General features: G+C 35.1%; 1 protein-coding gene across 15 annotated transcripts in view; it reads right to left on the reverse strand.

Moving 5' to 3' along the window:
- The window catches only part of LOC120526013 (myelin transcription factor 1-like protein), a 614,625-nt gene that overhangs the window by 324,551 nt on the left and 269,433 nt on the right, over positions 1 to 20,641 (reverse strand). For 14 of the 15 annotated variants that reach the window (XM_039748823.1, XM_039748819.1, XM_039748831.1 and 11 more), the window contains 3 exons: positions 11,557 to 11,611; positions 11,270 to 11,303; positions 9,414 to 9,476 (listed from right to left, as the gene is read on the reverse strand). In XM_039748823.1, coding sequence (XP_039604757.1) covers positions 9,414 to 9,476; positions 11,270 to 11,303; positions 11,557 to 11,611 — 152 coding nt within the window. Of the gene's footprint in view, positions 1 to 9,413; positions 9,477 to 11,269; positions 11,304 to 11,556; positions 11,612 to 20,641 lie in introns of those variants that run through there. The other variant, XM_039748835.1, reaches the window with a different exon arrangement.

The raw sequence follows: 20,641 nt of genomic DNA on the forward strand, positions 1-20,641 counted from the left end.
GTCTGTGTAAAGAAAACTACAAAACACTAAAAACATCAAAATCATACACCTAGGTATTGACAAGAGCAATAACTACTAAAAATGCTTTCACAATTAAAGCATTTATATTAAAATTATATATCAAAAAATTCTTTAGTTTTACTTCATCCTGTTAAGGAAGGCTTCTGTAAAAGACTTACGCTACAGAAAAGTCCATCCACTCATCAATCCATCCACTATCCAATTTGCAGACTCTGATTTAGAGTTAGTCGGGATGGAATACATTATAATAGCATTTGGGGAAAGGCAGAAATTAATTCAGGATATGGAAGTACTTTATTGAAATGCTCAATTACTGTATGAACACACTCATTCTATTAATATGGGAACAATTTCAACAAATTAAATAACATACGTACAAAACATAAGTTTTTGGTCTGAGGGAAAATACTGAAAAATTCATAGAAAAACAATGACGAATGATCTCAATTGAGATTCTGTAAATAAAACATTCATTCCATAACAATTTTGATAAATACAATGTGTAATTTGAAATTACAATAATAGGAAATTTGATTTTAAAGAGAAAAATACACACTTTTTTTACTCTTCTTAGACCATATAAAACAATACATTCTGCCACCTTCAGTTGTGTCTCACTAAATTTTGTTAACAGCTCTATTGTAGAGCAACTCCTTTCCATTCTTTACTACCTTAGCACTGAAAAAATTAAGCAAACATTAAAAATGCTGTGGAGCCGACCCGGACACAGACAGGCGGACATGTTGTTACTCACCACCACACGTTTATTATTTACAATATTTACAACAATTGTAATGGTCACACAGACCCAGTTCAGTTCAAATAGTGCACAAACCCCAAACACACACAGTCCTGGCCACAAATGACTTCTTCTCAGGCCGCCTCCACTCTCCTTTCTTGCCTTGTCCTTCTTCCACCCGACTCTAGCGCTAAATGAATGGAGACGGCCCCTTTTAAACCCCGGGTGAGCCCCAGGTGTTCCCGGCATTCCTCCTCTGGCCATGCCCCAGCGTGGCGGAAGTGCCAGCTGTCCTCCCGGCAGCTCTCCGGGTGCCGTCCTAAATCTTCCCCCCAGAACTTCCTGGTGTGGCGGAAGTGCTGGGGTAACAGGTCCCCAAGGCATTGGGGCGCCTCCTGGCTCTGACCACGGGCCCCTACAGGGTGGAGCTTCCATGCCCTGTACCCGTGGCCCCCAGAGCAACCAGGAAGGCGGCCCCCACATGATCCAGGGTGGGCTCTGACTCTCTTCCGGTCCCTCACGGCGTCCCGGCCGGGTCGTTGCCTCTGGCATCCCTGACAATGCATTAAATTAAAGTTGTACACTTGCTTATAATAAAATACTCATGTTTAACAGATGACTGTTTCCTGAAATAAGCTTATCATATATCAAGTCGAGTTTATGTTTCAACATTGCTTTTGTTATTTTCGAATCATTATTTTCATATTTTTAGTTTTTTTTAGATTATGTTTGTAACTATGTTCTGTTTTTTTAAATGTGCCCCCATTCCATGTGCTTTGTGGGTGGTTTCCCAAGAGGCATTTCCACCATAATGCCTAGCAAATGAAATTAATTTCGTCTCTCCTGTACTCTTCAGGGTTGCAGTTATAACAGTACATCCTATTAAATGTAAGGTGCTTTGGTATATTGATCGGCACTGAACTGTGCTTAGTGAAGAAGGAGTGGGACCCTGTGACATGTGTCTTACAGTACTTTATTTTTTTACTAATAAACTAACTTTTAATAGTTTTCCCAGACAAATTTTGGGAGATTTAAATACATTGGCAAAAGCAATAAAAAACAAATCCCCTCTTTTATGAACATGCCTGCCTGTTGTCCTCTAGCAACAATTCTCCTCATCTAACTAAAATTACCCTCTCTCATCCTCCTACAGAAAACATCAGAACACACTATTTGAATAGTGAGTTTAATGCCATGTTGGAGCCCTTCTCTTAAAACACTGTCAATCACAATGAATGTTTTAATACCCAGCAGATCCTTGTCTCATGCTGTGCCATCTGCATGAACTTTTTGCATCTGGCAAGCATTTTCCAGCCAGGCAGTCCATTACAGTAGCCAAAAGTAGATTTTTAATCACCTGCAGAATTCTTTGGAAGATCTTTGCTCTCCTGATTACATACAGTAAGTCATGGTCTACGCTCTTCTCATATTCAAGCCTTTTATTCTCATCGGTTAGTTGCTTACAGGAACATACTGCAAACAAGGGTAGCTGTATCCCAACTGTTAAAACTCTAGTTATCTACAAACTTTAAAGAAAAATTTACCAAGCTAGAATTTACTTTTTGGATTAAGGTTACGTAAAACGAAACAAATTAAATAAGCATTTCTGCTGCATCCTAGCATTAGAATTGTTTGGCACACATCCGAAACATTAAACAATTGATTTACCTTTTTTCTAATCTTGAACTCTATCCTTTACTTGACTTCAGAACATGGAGTGCTCGATCATTAACTGAGACACGTGTAGCTTTCACTATATTAATCACATAGTAAGGTTAATACAGTATTTCCCAAACGTTATATTTACAATCTTGACCCTTGTGGCTTCTTTTTGAAATGCACTAGTCCCAAACTATACATACTTTTTTTTTTGTTTTATGTGAAAAGTGAGATGCAAAGTAATATGAAATGAGGCTCCTATTTGAATCTAGCTTGACAATTCACAATTCAGATGTTTGTATGACATATGCCAAACTCACTAAAGCAAAACTGGACTGATATAAACTGAACTGTAGGGCAGACTTCAATTTGCAAGTTCTCTGGCCAAATAACACACTTCTTATCTACATATTGAACAACTCATTGATGTGCTGTTCACCCACTACTACAATGTTTATTTTGAATTTCTTTTCATGTTCCAATTTCTCAGAAAGAGCTTGCGGATACCTCTAAACATATTCTAAAATGTCTCAGATATTTAGGTTTTTTGATTTTGCAAATTTTTATATTGACTTCCCTTACCCTTTCTGTGAAAAAGCTCTTTCAGTGCCTATGACATTCTATGCCTTAACTCTCATACAGCCTGGTTCCAGGAAGTGTGAGGAAACAACATTAGCTACTATACCAATATTTTTCCATGTACACACAAGCTCTGTCACACGCACATAAGAGGTGTATCTAATTACATGTATATGTAAAGTAGGTTTTCAAGATGTATCAAATTACATACTGTATATAGGGGTACCCTTAAGGTGATATAAAATTAAAATACTGACAAGGAGGCCAAAATGCCAAAAACATTTATTATGGAAGCATTAAGAAAGAGGTTTGAAGATGAGGTATAAATTAAAATGAACATAAATAGCAGAAATCCTTTTTCCCTTGCAGACCTGTCCAAAAGGTCCTGAATCTTCTAGCTTGCTGCTTATCCTATTTAGTGTTATAAAAGCACTCCCCATATCTCCTCTGCATCTTGTTCTCAAAATCGAGGACTTTCTTCCTCCCAATACATGAGGTCTTATGTTACTCACCTCCTAACTCCAACACCATTTGTGTAATGACTGAAAGTGATTGTTACATCCTAGGAAAGGATCATGTCCAGCTAAACCACTTCCAACTTTAGTAATGCCACCTGGAACCTTAAGGCCAACCATTTAAATCTACCCTCTGAACATATACAGTATGTACTATATATGTATAGATGGGAGCTATATAAACAGTCATATGAAAAAGTTTGGTAACCCCTCTCAGCCTGCATAATAATTTACTTTACTTTCAACAAAACAGATAACAGTGGTATGTCTTTAATTTCCTAGGAACATCTGAGTACTGGGGTGCTTTCTGAACAAAGATTTTTAGTAAAGCAGTAATTAGTTGTATGAAATTAAATCAAATTTGAAAAAAATTTGTTTTTGGCAATGTATTTGTAGGCTTGTGCACTATTTTGATGCATGATCTGTACCTTCTGATAATCCGTGATGATAACAAAGTGTTTGTCAGGTGGGACTGGGTTGTGGTTGAGGTTGGAATTGATTGTTTGCTGTGGTCTCTGGCTTCTCTTATGTGGGTATTGTCTGATGAATGTATTTGGGTTGATGTGAACAGTTGGAAAAGATAGTGCTTTTCATTCTTTTTGACTTTCTTGGTATTGTAATGGGTGTGAATTCTTCTGAACACAATGCTGTTTATACGATGATGGGTGATTGCTAGCAAAGTGTAATATTTTGTATGCATATCACTCCTGATGATAAACACCTGTAATCAGGGTGGCATTATTACCTCTTTCAATTAATAGGTCCAGGAAATTGATGCTTCGGTTTATTTCTTTTTCATACTAGACTGGATTGCTGGGAATATTGTGTTGATGTGGTTGTGGAAATCATTCAGCCAGTCACTTTTTAATATGATGAATGTGTCGTCAACATAGCATATCCAAAGTGTAGTTGTGTGCTGAGTTAGATCCACATGCTATCTTTTTGTCTGTAGTATTTCCCATTAAAATGAAAGTGAGTTTTCTGGCAAAGTGAAATTAGATGCATTATATCTTTTGGTGCCAGCTTCATTCAGGTCATGTCAATACGGTGGAGTCGTTGTTTAGCTTTGTAATGTCAGGAAGCATGACATTCATCCTTCATTATTATTTATGCTTTTTGAAAGCGTTAATCATGAAAATACAAAATTTTAAAGTGTGAATCACCTGTATGTCACACCTCACAGCCATCAGGTTATGGGACTGGCTATTGATCCTTACTGACATCTTTTGTTCCTTAAATTCCCATGGAACTTTTCCTGCTTTGGGATTGCCACCTCCATACCACCTCCTCTTTCCTGTTTCTTGCTCTGTGGTTTGTGATTCTATATCAGTTATTTCCTCAACTGATGTTATCCTGTCACCTCATATCTTTCTTCTCCTGGACCCACAGCTTTGCCTTCAATTCTATTCAGTAAAGGCTATTTTCCCTGGATATGAATGATGCTAAATGAGCTCTGGTGTCTTACTAGTGATCTCCCATTTCTCTTTCTCTTAACTTCTGTAAATCCTCTTTCTTTAACTTAGTCCTACATATGCTTTCTGTGATACAGATGAATGGGTCATTTGGATTCAATATAGGAAGTGTCAATCTGCTGTGCATTTAGTTGGGAGCCAGATGACTGGGAGTCAGTAATGTGTTGGTCTCTTAATTCTTAAAACTTTCAGTTTTTCACACATTTTTATTTTTCTCTTTTTCTGTCAGGCTTATTCTCTGAGCCTCTCCCTTCTATGGGTGTATAGGCATGTCTAATTTTAAATCTTTTTTTCTGACCTCTTTTTTTTACATTTATCTTTTAGACTATATATCAGTTGTTATTGTTCCTTTCCTCTCTCTGCTTTGATAAAAAAAATATCAAAATGATACATTTTGATAAATTGAAAACCATTTTTAGGTTTTTCCAAATGCTTTTAGATTTAACAATATTAGATCCTTCTTTTCCTGAGGTACTGTTTTTCAGAATAAATATCAAAAAGGCTACTGAAGCTATTTTAAAGTAGATATGAAGTTATTTTACAACATTTATCTTGAGATGTCTGAAATAAATTTTAAGATATCTCTAAGTGGTTTTCTGGCTATGAATTTTGAGGAAGGAATTTTTATGGGAAGGGATTGTGAACTATCTTAAAATACATGAAATATCATTTTGAAGATATGTTGGATATATTTGAGATATTTCAAAATGAGTTGCACATATCTGAAAACAGACAAATATTAAGATGTTAAAAAATTAATTTTATAAACTAAAAAATTTTTTAAAATGTCATCAAATATTTAATTGGCTCATCATAGTATAGGAGTAACAGCACAAAAAAACATATAAAGACATATCCTCCTGAAAAGCTAAATGTACTTTTGATATAATAGGTTGTGATGTTCAAATCTAGGCTTGGGTACTTTCTTTTTGCACATTCATCGAGTGTCAGATTGCATTTCCCTGTGAACCCTGCTTTCTCCTCACATCTCAAAAACAGAGGTTGTAGGTTAGGCTGATTAGTGGCTCCAAAATTTTGGTGTGGTAATTTGCAATAAACTAGTGAATGGTCTTGAGTTTTTTCCTACCTTGCATCAGATGCACTACTCTAAATTGGAATAAGAGGTACAACTTTCTAGTAGTAATATTGCCACATGTACAGACTACAATGGTATTCTTACTTGCATGTCTAATAGACATACAACATGTTCTGAAAATGAACAAATGAAATAAATAATAAGATGAGATTTGCTGGGCAGTGTTTGCACATTTTGCAAAAAATAGTACTCCTGTGTCTTCCTAAGTGTGCACTCAAGAGTATATTTAGTACATAACAGCACAACAATTTCAGAAATCATGTAATCTCAAACACACTAAAGAACAGCATGCAGGAAGAACAAAGCACAAAAACTCATCAAACTCATCAAAAATGTTTCTAATCAGATTTCATCAGAATGTATCCTGCCTCATTAGAGAAGACAGTTATTTTGGACCATGTTAACGCCAACATCATTGAGGCTTACAAAGCCATCCCCCTCTCCAACTTAGGACAGTCTGATCATCTCTCTTTGTTCCTGCTCCCAATGTACTTATCATTTATTAAGTGTGTAAAACCAACAACAAGGACAATTAAAGTGCGGCCTTAGGGTGCTGTCTCCACACTGCTGGATCGTTTGCAACTTACAGACTGGAATACATTTCCCACTCAAGCCACCCTGGATCCCCATATAGACCTACATGTTTCTTCACTGCTGGACTACATTAACTCTTGTATTGATGGTGTCATGACTCTGAAACAGATAAGAACCTGTTCTAATCAGAAGCCATGAGTAAAAGGAACACAATGCCTAATTTAAGCCTTTAGATCTGACAGTGTGAAAGCCTATAGCTCATTTAGAGTTAACCTAAAGAGTGGAATCTTTAGTTACTTTAAAAAAAAACAAGTCAGGCCCTTGTCACATGTGTCAGGGTTTCCAAACTATGGTGGACTATAAATCTAATATCACAACCCTCTTTACCAGCTACACATTCCTCCCAGATGAGGTTAGCAACTTCTGTGTTTCTTTTGACAACCACAATATGGAAATACCCATTAAACTGATCTAATCCCCAGATGAGCAGCCTCTTACACTCTCCACCACAAAAATATGTGCTGCACTGAGCAGGATGAATATGCATAAGGTTGCCGGCACTAAGTATGTCCCTGGCCAAGTGCTCTGGGGTTGTGCAGAGCATTTGGAATGTGTTTTCACTGGCATTTTCAATCTGACTCTAGTCAACGCTGTTGTTCCAGTTTGCCTCAAGATGATAATACTTTGAGTCTGCACAATGGATGTCCATCAGTTTGCATATTGTCCAAACAGATCATATGGAGTAATTACAGAGTACGTACTGTTGTCACGTATGAGCACATAGGGAGCGGCTTGAGGACCCAACGAGCACCGCAAAATCTCGTGTCAAGGGACAATGGCAGGGTACTAACCTTTCTCACTTTGTTCCCTTAGGGAAAAACGAAGCAACTCCGCGGTGAATTCACCCGGACTCAATAAAATTCAAGACACTTCCAGGTTCCCTCCTTCCCTCTGGTCCCCATCTGATGACGTCACTATCACCCATCTACCACCGCGGCTCCTTCCCAGCATTCTGTGTCCACTTCTGTTCCCACCCCATAAATTGTCCACCTGTCATTTGTTTCTCTGTCTATATTTAATGACCCAATCTAAAAGAGTTTTCTACAGTATACGGGGACAGAAACCCCAAACTTTTATACTCTTTGTATTTTCTTTACACTGTATACACTGTGCATATTGTATTTAAACTCTCAATAATCATTTTGTATATGCTATTGACTAACTCTTGGTTGTACAATCCCTCAATGCTGTATCTATTTATGTTTATCAGATTACTTTCAATTAACTTCTATTTCCACTTCTGGTTAGACGCAAAACTGCATTTTGTATTCATAGTACTTGTACTGTGCTCAATGACAATAAAGTTGAACCTAATGTATCTGTAAAACAAAATATATCCAGTTCTGTTAAAATTTTAAATGCAACACATTAGTAACATTGTCGTTAGAAATGATTAATCTCTTTCTAAATTTGCTTTTTCTTATGGAATTATATATCAGGGAGGGCAGCTCTGACTCTTAACAGTAATGAAAATGCTTGTCACCATCAGATGGCACAAACATAAGTTTGCACATAAATGTGTCAGAGCAAATAAATATTTTGCAGCAGTTTTTTACTGGCCTCAGTGTATATTAACTCCACACAATGCAAAAACATTAACACACAAAGGGCAAACTCTTTGAAACAGAAATGGACATACCTACAAAAAAATCTGTTCTAAATACAAAGCAAAAATCCATCCATTTCCTGAAGAACTACAGCCCAGAAACTTTGTTCCAATGTCCAAATTTGAAACTTAACTTTTTTCCACTTTTACTCAACAAGTTGATCTTGTCAATTATCAGGATGTACTTTAGAAACCTTATACAGTAAAAAGGTACCTAAGTCTCAATTACACAGTCCTTGCCAGTACTATTAAAATAGCATATTGTATCAGGGCCATGCCACACCCACAGCACATCAGTCAAGTCACATATCACAAAACCAAAAGTGCTATCTTGCTGAACAAAAGGATGACTGGATAGCAAAGACAGCTAAAGGTAACTTCTTAACTTTCTTGAACATTAACTCAATAATTTCATGCTGACCAGCCCAGCAGAAAACAAATAGTTTGAACAAGATCATTCTGCAGTTATGCTGATGTGTTGTTAAGTCATATGTTCAGATCCAGAGGGGATCAGACATTTAGCAGGGGTGACAATAACCTGGTTTACTGTATTTTATTTCCATTTTCAGAATTTACCATTTTATAGTTAAATGTGAAGTATGGCTTGTTATGGTGTACATTCATCTTTGTTTTCACATGAAAACACCAGCCAGATAATATTCCATTATTGCTAACTCATCTTCTAATTTAGGCATATACAAGATCCTTTGTCCTTTCTGCAGAATACTTAGAAAAATCCACAAGTGTATAGACTAAACTAATTTTGTTGGAATTTACTTTACTAAATGTTTAGTTTTCTCAGTTTAACTGTTCAAACTTGTCTACTCTTGCTAAATCATTAATATTTACAATAGAATATGATTTAATCATTAATTTCTCAATCTGAAAAAACAATGACAAACTTAAATTAATATGAAATTAATACATGAAATGCAAAAATAATCACTAATACTGTCCTTTTGATTCAAAGTTAAATTAAGGTTGCTGGTTAAAAAAATCTGAGAAATATTCATATATTATTGGGCTATTTTAAAATGGTTTTATTGTGAGCAAAATATATATTTTTTATATTAAACTGATTCTTTAACACAGACAAATGGCCGAAGCAACAGTTAAGCGATTAAGTAATTACCTTCTGTGCCTTGCATATTTGCCACTGACATGCCCGCTGCCATCACAGCCTGGAGTGGGACAACTAAAGAAAACAGAGCATAACAGTGCTGTGATTTTATACAACCCTTTACTAGATACAATTTGAGATTTATTACTGTAAATCTCAATAAGACAACTTGCTTTAAAAGAGTTAAATACATAAAGTAAAACAATTTAGTAAAAAAACTCATTTGTGATGATTTTAGATTAATTTGGTTATGTAAAGTTTACAAAATAAGAAATGAATATCTGAAATGTGCAGGGCATGTTATATGCTGTACAGGATGTTTGCTAATGTTGTGCAGAGTGCATTAGTGTTCTCAGTGTTCTACAAAGGGCAAAATATAAAAAAAATGCATTTTTTGTGCAATTAGTAACTAATCTCCAGCACAAGGTTTTGAAAGAATTATGCTATGAAAATAAAATAATGTGTCAAATCCATGCAATAAACATTTGCCTCATAATGATATTACAGTGCTATATTCACAGGTTTCTACCTAATTCCAAATACTTACAACCTTGTAGGTTCAAAATTATTATACAGTACCTAAGGAATAAATGTGTAAGTCATGTACAACATATAATAAAAGGAAACCACTTTCCCTCCCATTTTTCCTCTTACTCTTTCAGAAATGCTATTGAATAATAAAATGACATACATACTTATTAGTAACTTTCTTATTATGAGTACTGCTGTGCATAAGGGAGAAACAACTGCATCTTAACTTTTACAGATATTCACTCAAGTCACTAACAGCTTTATATTTGTCAGTTGTTCAACTTAAAGCAAGATATTACATTAAAATATATATAACAAATTAACTTTACTTACACCCTTTTCTGAATGGAATACTCCATAAAATCCTGTAACTTAACAGTTGTTGGTTCTAGTTTTTGGATACTAAATGTCATCTTTTTCTGTTAAACCAAACTGTGCTTATGACCTTAAGCCCTTTTAAATATACATATAGACTTGTTGAGTTTTACACACAAATACTAAATTAATGGATTTTACTGTGATATGTGGCACTACTGTTCATGATTTATGCAAGCACTCCTCTTTTAAATCTGAGACATAATAGGAACATGGCAAATTAATACCATGAATATAAATAATAATAATATAAATAATATAAGCTCATGATTTAAATAGCTTCGTAGCGCATTTTCTGTATACTCTACATTTCGATATTTCGATATTACATATTGATATTTACACTTTTACAAGAGAACATTGTAGTTGAAAAAAAGAATCTCAGATCATGAATTTGGAATGAATGGCAGAAGTCATTACAATTTACTGTACTCATGTTAGTTAAATGTTTGTGGCATTTACCAGTGCTTGAGCATTAAAGTAAAACCTCCATTTATCCTTTAATGATTTGCCTATTTTATAAAGAGCATTCAGAAACTTTAGATATTTATACATTAGTGCCTCATCAAGGAATGACTGTCAGACATTTCATCTGCATGAATTACACAACTTTTTTCTGCCAGAATTTTTAGGATACAAGAAATACCTAATAGCTTTAAAGATAGTCTGAATAAACACCATGTAGATTCCCAGATGAAAACACAATACACAAAAAAAGAGAGACAAAGGGAAAGTATAGGTGTCTGTGAAAAAGAGCAATGTTCACACACAGCCACTGACAATAGCAGAAGAAAAGATGTCAAGCATATTTTTTATAAAAGTCTCCAGAGAGCTAATTTCATCAGAACATCAGGGTACAGATAAAGCACAGTAATGAAACAGAAAGTGCATTATACCCATTAGCATGCTTGAAATTTCCCTAGCTCTAATGGTGATGCATTTTAAACTCTAAATATACTAACCTGAACAGCTCTTGTATTACGGGTTCCACGGGCACTGTGAAGACAGAGAATACAAAAAAAAAAAAAAAAAAAAAAGATAAACAGAATTAAAAAAAGTCAAGTTTAATTAGGTACTTTTCATGAACTTGAAAAATTAATATATAAAAACAAAGGAAACATAAAATGAAATACACAGTAATTTTGTTCAGAATGTGCGAGGGGTCAGTATGCAATGTACACAGAGACAGTAGAGGATGAAGGTCACCCTGAATGGTGCACTGAGTGATTTAGTAAAGCAGGAGACGTACCTCGGATACCTTTGGAGCGTGTGCGATGGCGTTTCTCGTCTGCATCCACCTCCATCTGGGAATAGATTAGCAGGCAGTCAGTGCCCTTATCCTACATGACCAGACTACCAATGTCCAACATGATAGCATGCCTTTTTCATTACACTCCTTTCCAGACTCTGTTCCTTTACAGAAACCTGCTTAAAAAGTATCAAAGCATATGCATACCCAATTAAGATAATTATTTCTCAAGGCACAATTTAACAGTTAACATTAGTTTCTAAAGTTAAAGCAGGATATCTGATAACTTTCTCATTTAAAAGATAAATTTTTCAAAATTTACAAAAACTACAAAACTATTTGTAGTTTTACAGAATGTCCTAAAAACCTCTTATTGTTGCATCTGATTACATCTGTGGCATATTAAATTACAATTTTTCAACCATACTGCACAATACATAACTGTTAACTCTAACAAAATATTTTTTGTCTTTTTAATTATTGCCTTTTTATTACTTTAGTAAAACACTGGACCACAGGAGACATATACATATTTGTGTAAAGTTCAGCTCATCTGCTAAATGATAAGGCTGTGTCTTTAATTAAAATAATGCCAGTAGTGAAAACAAATTACATTTACTTTCATTACATTATTTCAGCAGATTATGTTGGGAATTGTACTTTTTAAAGAATTTTCAAATGCAAATATTTCTACTCTTTAACAAGTATAATATTTAATAATGTAATATTATTTAACAATATTTTTTGGAAATGATGCAATGACCATGTAGTGGTCTCTTGTTGTGTACCAATATATTAAGGTATAACAGCCCAGAGTGTTTGCTAAGAAAAGAAGCAGCCTAATTATGTGATTTGTACTCCACTTCCCAAAAGCAGTGGAGATATTGGCAAAAATTAACATTTCCTCAAACGTATGAAAACATATGAAAGTATGCTGATTTTTATACTACCAGAGTGTTTAAAATAATGCATCCTAAATCATGAAAAACATGGTTGATGATATTGAAAGATTAATACTAACACTACAATTCTGATATCCATATATTGTTTATTGTTGTGACCGAAGCAGTGCCCTGCTATCCAAAAGGATAAGCTACAATAATAGGAAGCATCATTTTAAAGAAGATGTTCCCCTTCAGTGCATAATAAATTGGGTAAAGTACATTTAGCAGATATATCATTTCCTAATTGTATGTACATTTTATTAATGTTCATTGGTAAGCGTAGCATATCTACTAATTTTCTGTATAAGATTATAAGCACTTGCATAGTTTTTTCGCCAAAACCTTTAAGCACATGTGTATAACAGACTCCTGCAAAAAAGTTCCCCAGTGAGTATTATGATGCCGAAGACATGTTCACGTGGCTCCTAAGAACTGGTAGCATGGAGGGCTGTTGGCAACAACTGCATTCTTTTACAAGAAACATATTTATACCACAGACTACCAGCAGCAGACACAGGGTCATGCTAATCTAAGGACATATTTCAAGAAACAGTTGACAAAATACAGAAAATGTGTACACGGTCAATACTACAGATCAACAATGATCAACAGCCATTGTCTGCCCTACCTCTGTACTTACTGTGTATACATTTTTTATACAGTTTCACATACCAAAGAATTTGAGTTTTTAAATTTGCTTCCTGATTGTACTTAAATAATTTCAACATGATTAAAAGCCTTTCAGCTTTTGGATATTATCACCATTTTATGGATCTCCCACTGCACTTTCTTTGCAAAACTGTAAGCTTTCTTTTTTTCTCCACTGAAGTCTTTGCAATCTCAAATAAGATATTATAACTGATAACTCCAGACTACAGTATTCAGTGATAATTTTGAATTATTCTGATTTCTTGCTGGCCATATATTTGCTAGGAGGGTACAATAATAATTACAGTTTGAAATTGAATTGCCATATAAAGTACACATTTTCTATTTGTAAGTATGTGCCTGTGTTTATCCTGTGTGTCATTAATATGTGTTGTGATAAACAAAATCTGTTGTATTTCTATGGACTGACAATCTGTCCAGATATTCTACCTGCCATACGCCCTAAGCTTGCTGAATGGGCTTCAGGTTCCCCACAACCCTGCCCTGAATAAGCGGGTTTATGAAAATGGGTGGAAGGATAGATGAAATTCTATGTATATTCTGCTTATGCCCTCCAAAGCACAGCATGGACATCTAGTTTTTTTTTTTCGAAATTAACTTAATTGTACTTTAAGCCTACATTTTCACTTTTAAGTGAATAGTTTCAACATGATATACTTTACTTACCCTCAGTTAATAATGGACTAAGTTATAATGTTTCTACTTAGGTAGAATTTAAGTTCTCTTCGCAGTGCTCTGAATAATTTCTTATTTTTGGCAATAGCTGTTTTTTATTCATGGTTGTCCTTGAAATTAAATTTTGGGATTTCATTTTTGGAGATTTGCTTTAAACACTAAGACAAAACTGTTACAACAGATCCCTCATAAAACTCAAACAATATTAATGCCATCAGTTGTTGTAAGATTTTATCTAAACCACAACCTGATGTAAAGACCAGTTTGTGGTATAGTGGGTCTGCGACTTAAAAAGCAGTGGCCCAATTTAAATAAATAATTGTGCCCAGAGAATATGCAGGCTCCAATCAGGTGCAGGTGTGTGTGAGTGTGTTTCGCTCTGCAGTTAATTGGTGAACTGGCTGACTGCGCTGCATACACGTGCGGAGGCATGCAGCTCAGTCAGACACCTCAATGATGCTGCAGCAGAGAGGTTTCAGTTTTAAAAGGAAGGTCCCAGGGCTCATAATTGTAAAGGACAGTTTCCTATCTGTGTTTTTAACCTTGTTTTTAATGGATTCTTATTTATTGGGTTGTTTTTTAACCTCCACTTTACACCGTTTTTATGGATCATTTATTCATTGACTGAAGGTGGACTGCACTGTGTTGGGCACAATGTTTGGATTGATTTTAATAAAGCACTAATCACTTTCCATCTACCCCTTGTTATGTTTGTGTGTTTTGTCATCATCTACTGGCTCTTCCTCAGGTACAGTGCATCCGGAAAGTATTCACAGCGCATCACTTTTTCCACATTTTGTTATGTTACAGCCTTATTCCAAAATGGATTAAATTCATTTTTTTCCTCAGAATTCTACACACAACACACCATAATGACAATGTGAAAAAGGTTTACTTGAGATTTTTGCAAATGTATTAAAAATAAAAAAATTGAGAACGCACATGTACATAAGTATTCACTGCCTTTGCCATGAAGCTCAAAATTGAGCTCAGGTGCATCCTGTTTCCCCTGATAATCCTTGAGATGTTTCTGCAGCTTAATTGGAGTCCACTTGTGGTAAATTCAGTTGATTGGACAGGATTTGGAAAGACACACACCTGTCTATATAAGGACCCACAGTTGGCAGTTCATGTCAGAGCACAAACCAAGCATGACGTCAAAGGAATTGTCTGTAAACCTCCAAGACAGGATTGTCTCAAGGCACAAATCTGGGGAAGGTTACAGAAAAATTTCTGCTGCTTTGAAGGTCCCAATGAGCACAGTGGCCTCCATCATCCGTAAGTGGACTGTTTTTCCAGTATCACTTCTGTGCATGTCGGTTTTCACCGCAAAATGCATGGGAATCATGGAAGAATAAGAAGAGTTCTTTTTGTTTTCATTTGTTTTCTAAATCTATGAATTCTCACTATAGCAGGAAAAGAGCATGTAGCTGAAGATAAACAAACCCAATTAGTGTGTTTTGTCTGGCATTTCAGTTAACTGAATCATGACAGAAATCATATAGCCTGATACAGTGCTGCGTAGATTATGCACCTTTTTATCTACAGTATATGCAAATATATATTTGTGGTTTGTCATGGTGTGCTAATGTATGCCACTTACACTGTATTATATTTAAAATTATATCTAAATATTAAAATATTTAAAAAGTCCTACTTAAGCACACACATTTAGCAGTTCTTGTACTAAAAGCACTAGTCTCCTTTTTTCTTCTGCTGTTGACAAAAAGTGTGTAACACTGCATATTATTTTTGCATTTTTCAATGTTTCCTCTTCAATTAATACCCAGGGATGTAATCAATTTTCAGCACACTTGAAATTATCTGTTTTATCATGCTAACTATGCTGCATTATGAAAACAGGTGAATTACATGAACTTACGATGCTATGATAAGGCAAAGTGTTATTAAGATTTTAAGATGTCTTTTTGTATTATCACATATTTTTAAATCATTAGTGATACCTGAAAATGATTTGAAAATACATTAAAAACATTGCAAATGATATCTTTAAATAAGAAGAAAGAAATTTTAAAATATCTGTAATTCATTTAAAAAGTTTTAGAACTCATTTAAAGTTGTCTTACTTTAAACTACACATATTTGTAAATGATTTGAAACACTTGCTTTTTATATATACCGAAATGAAATTCAGATATTTTAGAATGACTTTTTGTTAAAAAATATCTTCAAAAGAATTACACATATCTTTAATGAATTTCCTCTTTATTGGAAGATAACCTTAAATGAGTCTGATAACTTTAAATTACTTCCACCATAGTATTTAAAGATATCTATAAAAATAATTACAAATATTTTTTAAGGACTTCTTTTATTAAACATACAATGAGCAGGAGCGTCTCCTGAACTATTCAGTCAGAATTAGATCGAGCGGTTTTGAGAATATTGTTTGTTATGATATTCAAAAGTTCACAAACACAAACCCCAAAATATCCCAAAAAATGCTCACATATTACCATCAAAACCCTGCTAGTAATAATTGCAAGAACATAATCTTCACAAAATATATGATTTATGAACAACAACATTTATTTATATAGCACATTTTCATACAAATAATGTAGCTCAAAGTGCTTTACATGATGAAAAACAACAATACTCTGTAATAAAACAAAGCTTGGTGTAGCACAAACAAGCAAAAAGCAGTTGCCATCAAAGGCAATCCAAGGCAAACAAAGTCCCAATATGAAATCCAAACAGTGGTCAGCAATAGAGTAAAAAGGGAAAAATCCAATAAATCACAAAAGCATAGCAAAATCTAAAAGAAAGGCAAGTGCCAAGCTCATTTTAATGTACCTCACAGAGCTGTGGGTTGACCCTACAATTATATGACTGAGGGCAATCCCTTGCTGTGATGGGCAGGTGGCCCCACCACTTGACAAATCACCCACAAAACACAAGAAATGTAAATGAGACATACAGTGCACATACAGACACAATCAAAAACAAAGAATAATGAAAACAGTTAACAAATGCAGCATTAACAAAAATGAATAACTCAAAATTGAACAAACAGGAATTAGAAACGCAGTCAAAAGAAAAACACTTAGCTGTAATATAACAATGTTAATGTATGTTAAGCATTTCAAGTAATAAAAACTATATTTGGAACCCTAGTATACTATTTTGTTAAGTATGTCCAAGTTTACAAACTGAAATAATATAAAGAAATCTTGTTATTCTGCAGCAAGAGCCCTTACAAGGAAAAAGTAGAGCTCATATTATGCTCTTTTAAGGCTATTGTTTAGGCGAAATGGGATTAAAGAAAAAAGTGTGTTTACTGTTGTACACCACAGGGTAGAACCATGGGCAGGCACATTTCTTGTTTATTTTTAAATAAAAAGGAAGTGACTTAAAGATATCTGTAATTGATTAAATAACTCTAACATACCTGTAATTCATTTAACAATATATGCTACTCACTTAATGAGATATTTAAATCATTTCAAAATATCTTTAAATATGTTCATCTTTTAACAATACTTGTAATTTTTTTTTAATGTTCTCTGTAATTTAGTTGATATCTTAAATTGCAGCTCACCTTTTAAAAATATCCACATATTATTGAAATAAATGCTCAACTGGCTAAAGACAGGAATACACCATTCAATATCAAACTGAAATAAAAATGTGCCAAGAGAAATTATCTTTTAGAGATATCTTTAAATGATCTGCAGATACCTTTAAATGACTTAAACATATTTGTCAATGATGTTATAATTTTTCATATTAGCAATGTATTAAGTCTTAAATCTGCAATAGACAAAAAAATCACAGATTGCTGAAGTCATCCATTTAAACTTTAATATAGTATTTCACTGTAACTTACATTCATGCAGCAAAGGAAACAATACAGTACTATAACTCTGTACAGACATTACAGTAGCTGAATTATTTGAAAAAGCTCACTTTATGGTGTCGTAATCGGCACTCTGGGCATCGTATATACTGTAGCTACAAAAAAGATGCTATTACAGTAATCCCTCGCTATATCGCGCTTCGACTTTCGCGGCTTCACTCTATCGCAGATTTTAAATGTAAGCACATCTAAATATATATCACGGATTTTTCGCTGGTTCGCGGATTTCTGCGGACAATGGGTCTTTTAATTTATGCTACACGTTTCCTCAGTTTGTTTGCCCAGTTGATTTCATACAAGGGAAGCTATTGGTGGATGGCTTAGAAGCTACCCAATCAGAGCATGTATTACATATTAACTAAAACTCCTCAATGACATACGATGTGCTTCCCGCGCGGTGCTTGAGATTGTTTGCTTCTCTCTATCTTTCTCACTCTCTCTGCCTGACGGAGGGGGTGTGAGCAGAGGGACTGTTTGCACAGAGGACACGGACGCTCCTCTACAAAATGCTGCTTTATCGCGGTGCTTCTGTATACTTAAAAGCACGTATTGATTTTTGATTGTTTGCTTTTCTTAGCGAGCGCTCTCTCTGACATTCTCTGCTCCTGATGGCGCTCCTTTGAAGATAAGATATGTTTGCATTCTTTTAATTGTGAGAAAAAACTGTCATCTTGTAATGGAGTACAGTTTAAACGTTTGACTAAAGGGTGTTATTTCATGTCTAGAGGGCTCTAATAATGTTAACAGGGTGGGAGAGTTTATAAGGGCTTAAAATATATAAAAATAACCATACAAACATATGGTTTCTACTTCGCAGATTTTCACCTATAGCGGGGGGGTCTGGAACGCAACCCCCGCGATCGAGGAAGGATTACTGTATACCAAACTGCTACTGTTCTGCATGGGATATAAAAGGCACACAAGAGATTTTAAAGTGGACCAGGAGATAGCTGTGACCAAAAATAAAAGTCAAAATTCAAGTGGGGGTCTATACCAAAGTCATTTTTTATCAAGGAGTTTTAAGCCAAACATACGAATCAAAGGGCTAGCAGACAGCCATACTAGGGTTCCTGAAACACCAATAAAAACACTGATAATTGTTTAAGAAAGTTTTCAACATATCTAGAGTCTTGGACAATAGGAAGTGTGCAGTACTGACCGTTATACCACTGCACCACTTCCAATTGTTCCAGACTAGCAACCAGCTACCAATGATAGATAACATGAACAAAATGGCAGCACTGAAAGAAAACTAAGAAGAATCACCATTCAAAACTCATGCAGGGAAAAAAACAAGAAAACCCATTGAGAAATGAAAATTAAAAATGTACCAAAATTACAACAGCTGGAAATGTTGAAGAGGAAACGAGAGACTAAGAATGAGTGCAGGCACCAGTTCTTTTTTATATACAGTGCTCTTGGGAATTTTAACTCAGAAACATAATAATTCAAGACATTTCATAAAATTAAATTACTACTCTACAGTAATTCAAATAATTGTGGCAAGGATTATAACTAGAACTCGTAAGCACAATAATATGAATATATCAATAGTTCTTAAATTTGGCTTACTGTTTACTGCATGAAATTTACTCATTTTATAATAGACACTGTATTCTAAACAATCTAAGCACAATACTACTGTAGATATTTTTAGCTACAGGCCCCTGAATCTCTGGAATGAATAACCTGCCATGCAGTGCAGCATAAAAGTCAAGCCTAAAGGCACATTAACCAAATGCAATACCTTATCTTAGAGATATTTATTAGGGGGTTCAAATTGAGTCTTAATAATTAAAACAATCTTCGTGATTGGCTGTTACTAATTTTTCCCCATTGTACTTCTCTTCCCGGTATCCTCTAACAGTACCTAAAGTCACTGCCACTTTGATCAAGACAGCCCTCTTACGAAGAACATTTTGAAACAAGTAACCGGTTCCACTAGCTAAAACAAACTTAACAACATCTGAAATCTATTCCAAAATATATTGATAAAAGATAGGAACTAACTGAAAGACCTGAATACACGTCATTTTTAGACATCTGAAATACAGTACAGTGGAACCTCGGTTTACGAGTGTTTTGCAAGATGAGCAAAATTTTTTTATAAATTTTGACTTGATAAACGAGAGATGTCTTGCAATACGAGTAGTATGGATACACTTTGTCTGCTGAGCGTCATGTGATCACAACTGAGCTGATGGTTCTTCTCTCTCTCTATCTCTCTCTTTCTCTCCCTCTCCTTATCTCTCTCGCTCGCTCGCTCGCATCATGTCTCTCTCTCTCTCTCTCCTTATCTCTCTTGCTCGCCCGCGTCTCTCTCTCTCCTTATCTCGCTCACTGGCGCGCACATCTCTATCTCTCTCTTTCTCTTCTCTTGAGGGCAATCGTCTCCTATTCTCCGTCTGTGTCTGTGTGCCTCACTCATATAGTCAACATCCGTATGAGCGTATGCTGTTTACTACAGCATTGTGACTGCGTGTGTGTGCACGCTCGCACGCACATGTATGCTGTGAAGTGCGAGTCCCCATCTTGTGCCCCAAAACACGAAGCTGAGTCTCAGTACTTTAACAACACCAGCTTTATTCAGCTTGAAACAGCAACAGCACTGTTATTTATTGTAGCGGGATCTTTATAATGTTCCTTGTATCACCCATCGACGGCAGGTGCTTATAGCATGTCTGCGATCTTTTTGGATGCACTTATACGGCGAACTGCTGCAGCGCTGGGAGACTGCGATTGCTTTGGGACACTCTTCCGCGTGTCGTCCCGTTGGGTGGAATCCCACATGAGTCTAGAAACTCACTCACACCAGCCATGATTCTTTTTAAAGGTAAAGTGCAGGTTAATTTGTTTTATGTATGTTTACTTTATATTTTGTATTAATCATTTTTATCTATATATATAATTCACTAAG

Source organism: Polypterus senegalus, chromosome 3, assembly GCF_016835505.1.
Source record: "Polypterus senegalus isolate Bchr_013 chromosome 3, ASM1683550v1, whole genome shotgun sequence".
NCBI lineage: Eukaryota > Metazoa > Chordata > Cladistia > Polypteriformes > Polypteridae > Polypterus > Polypterus senegalus.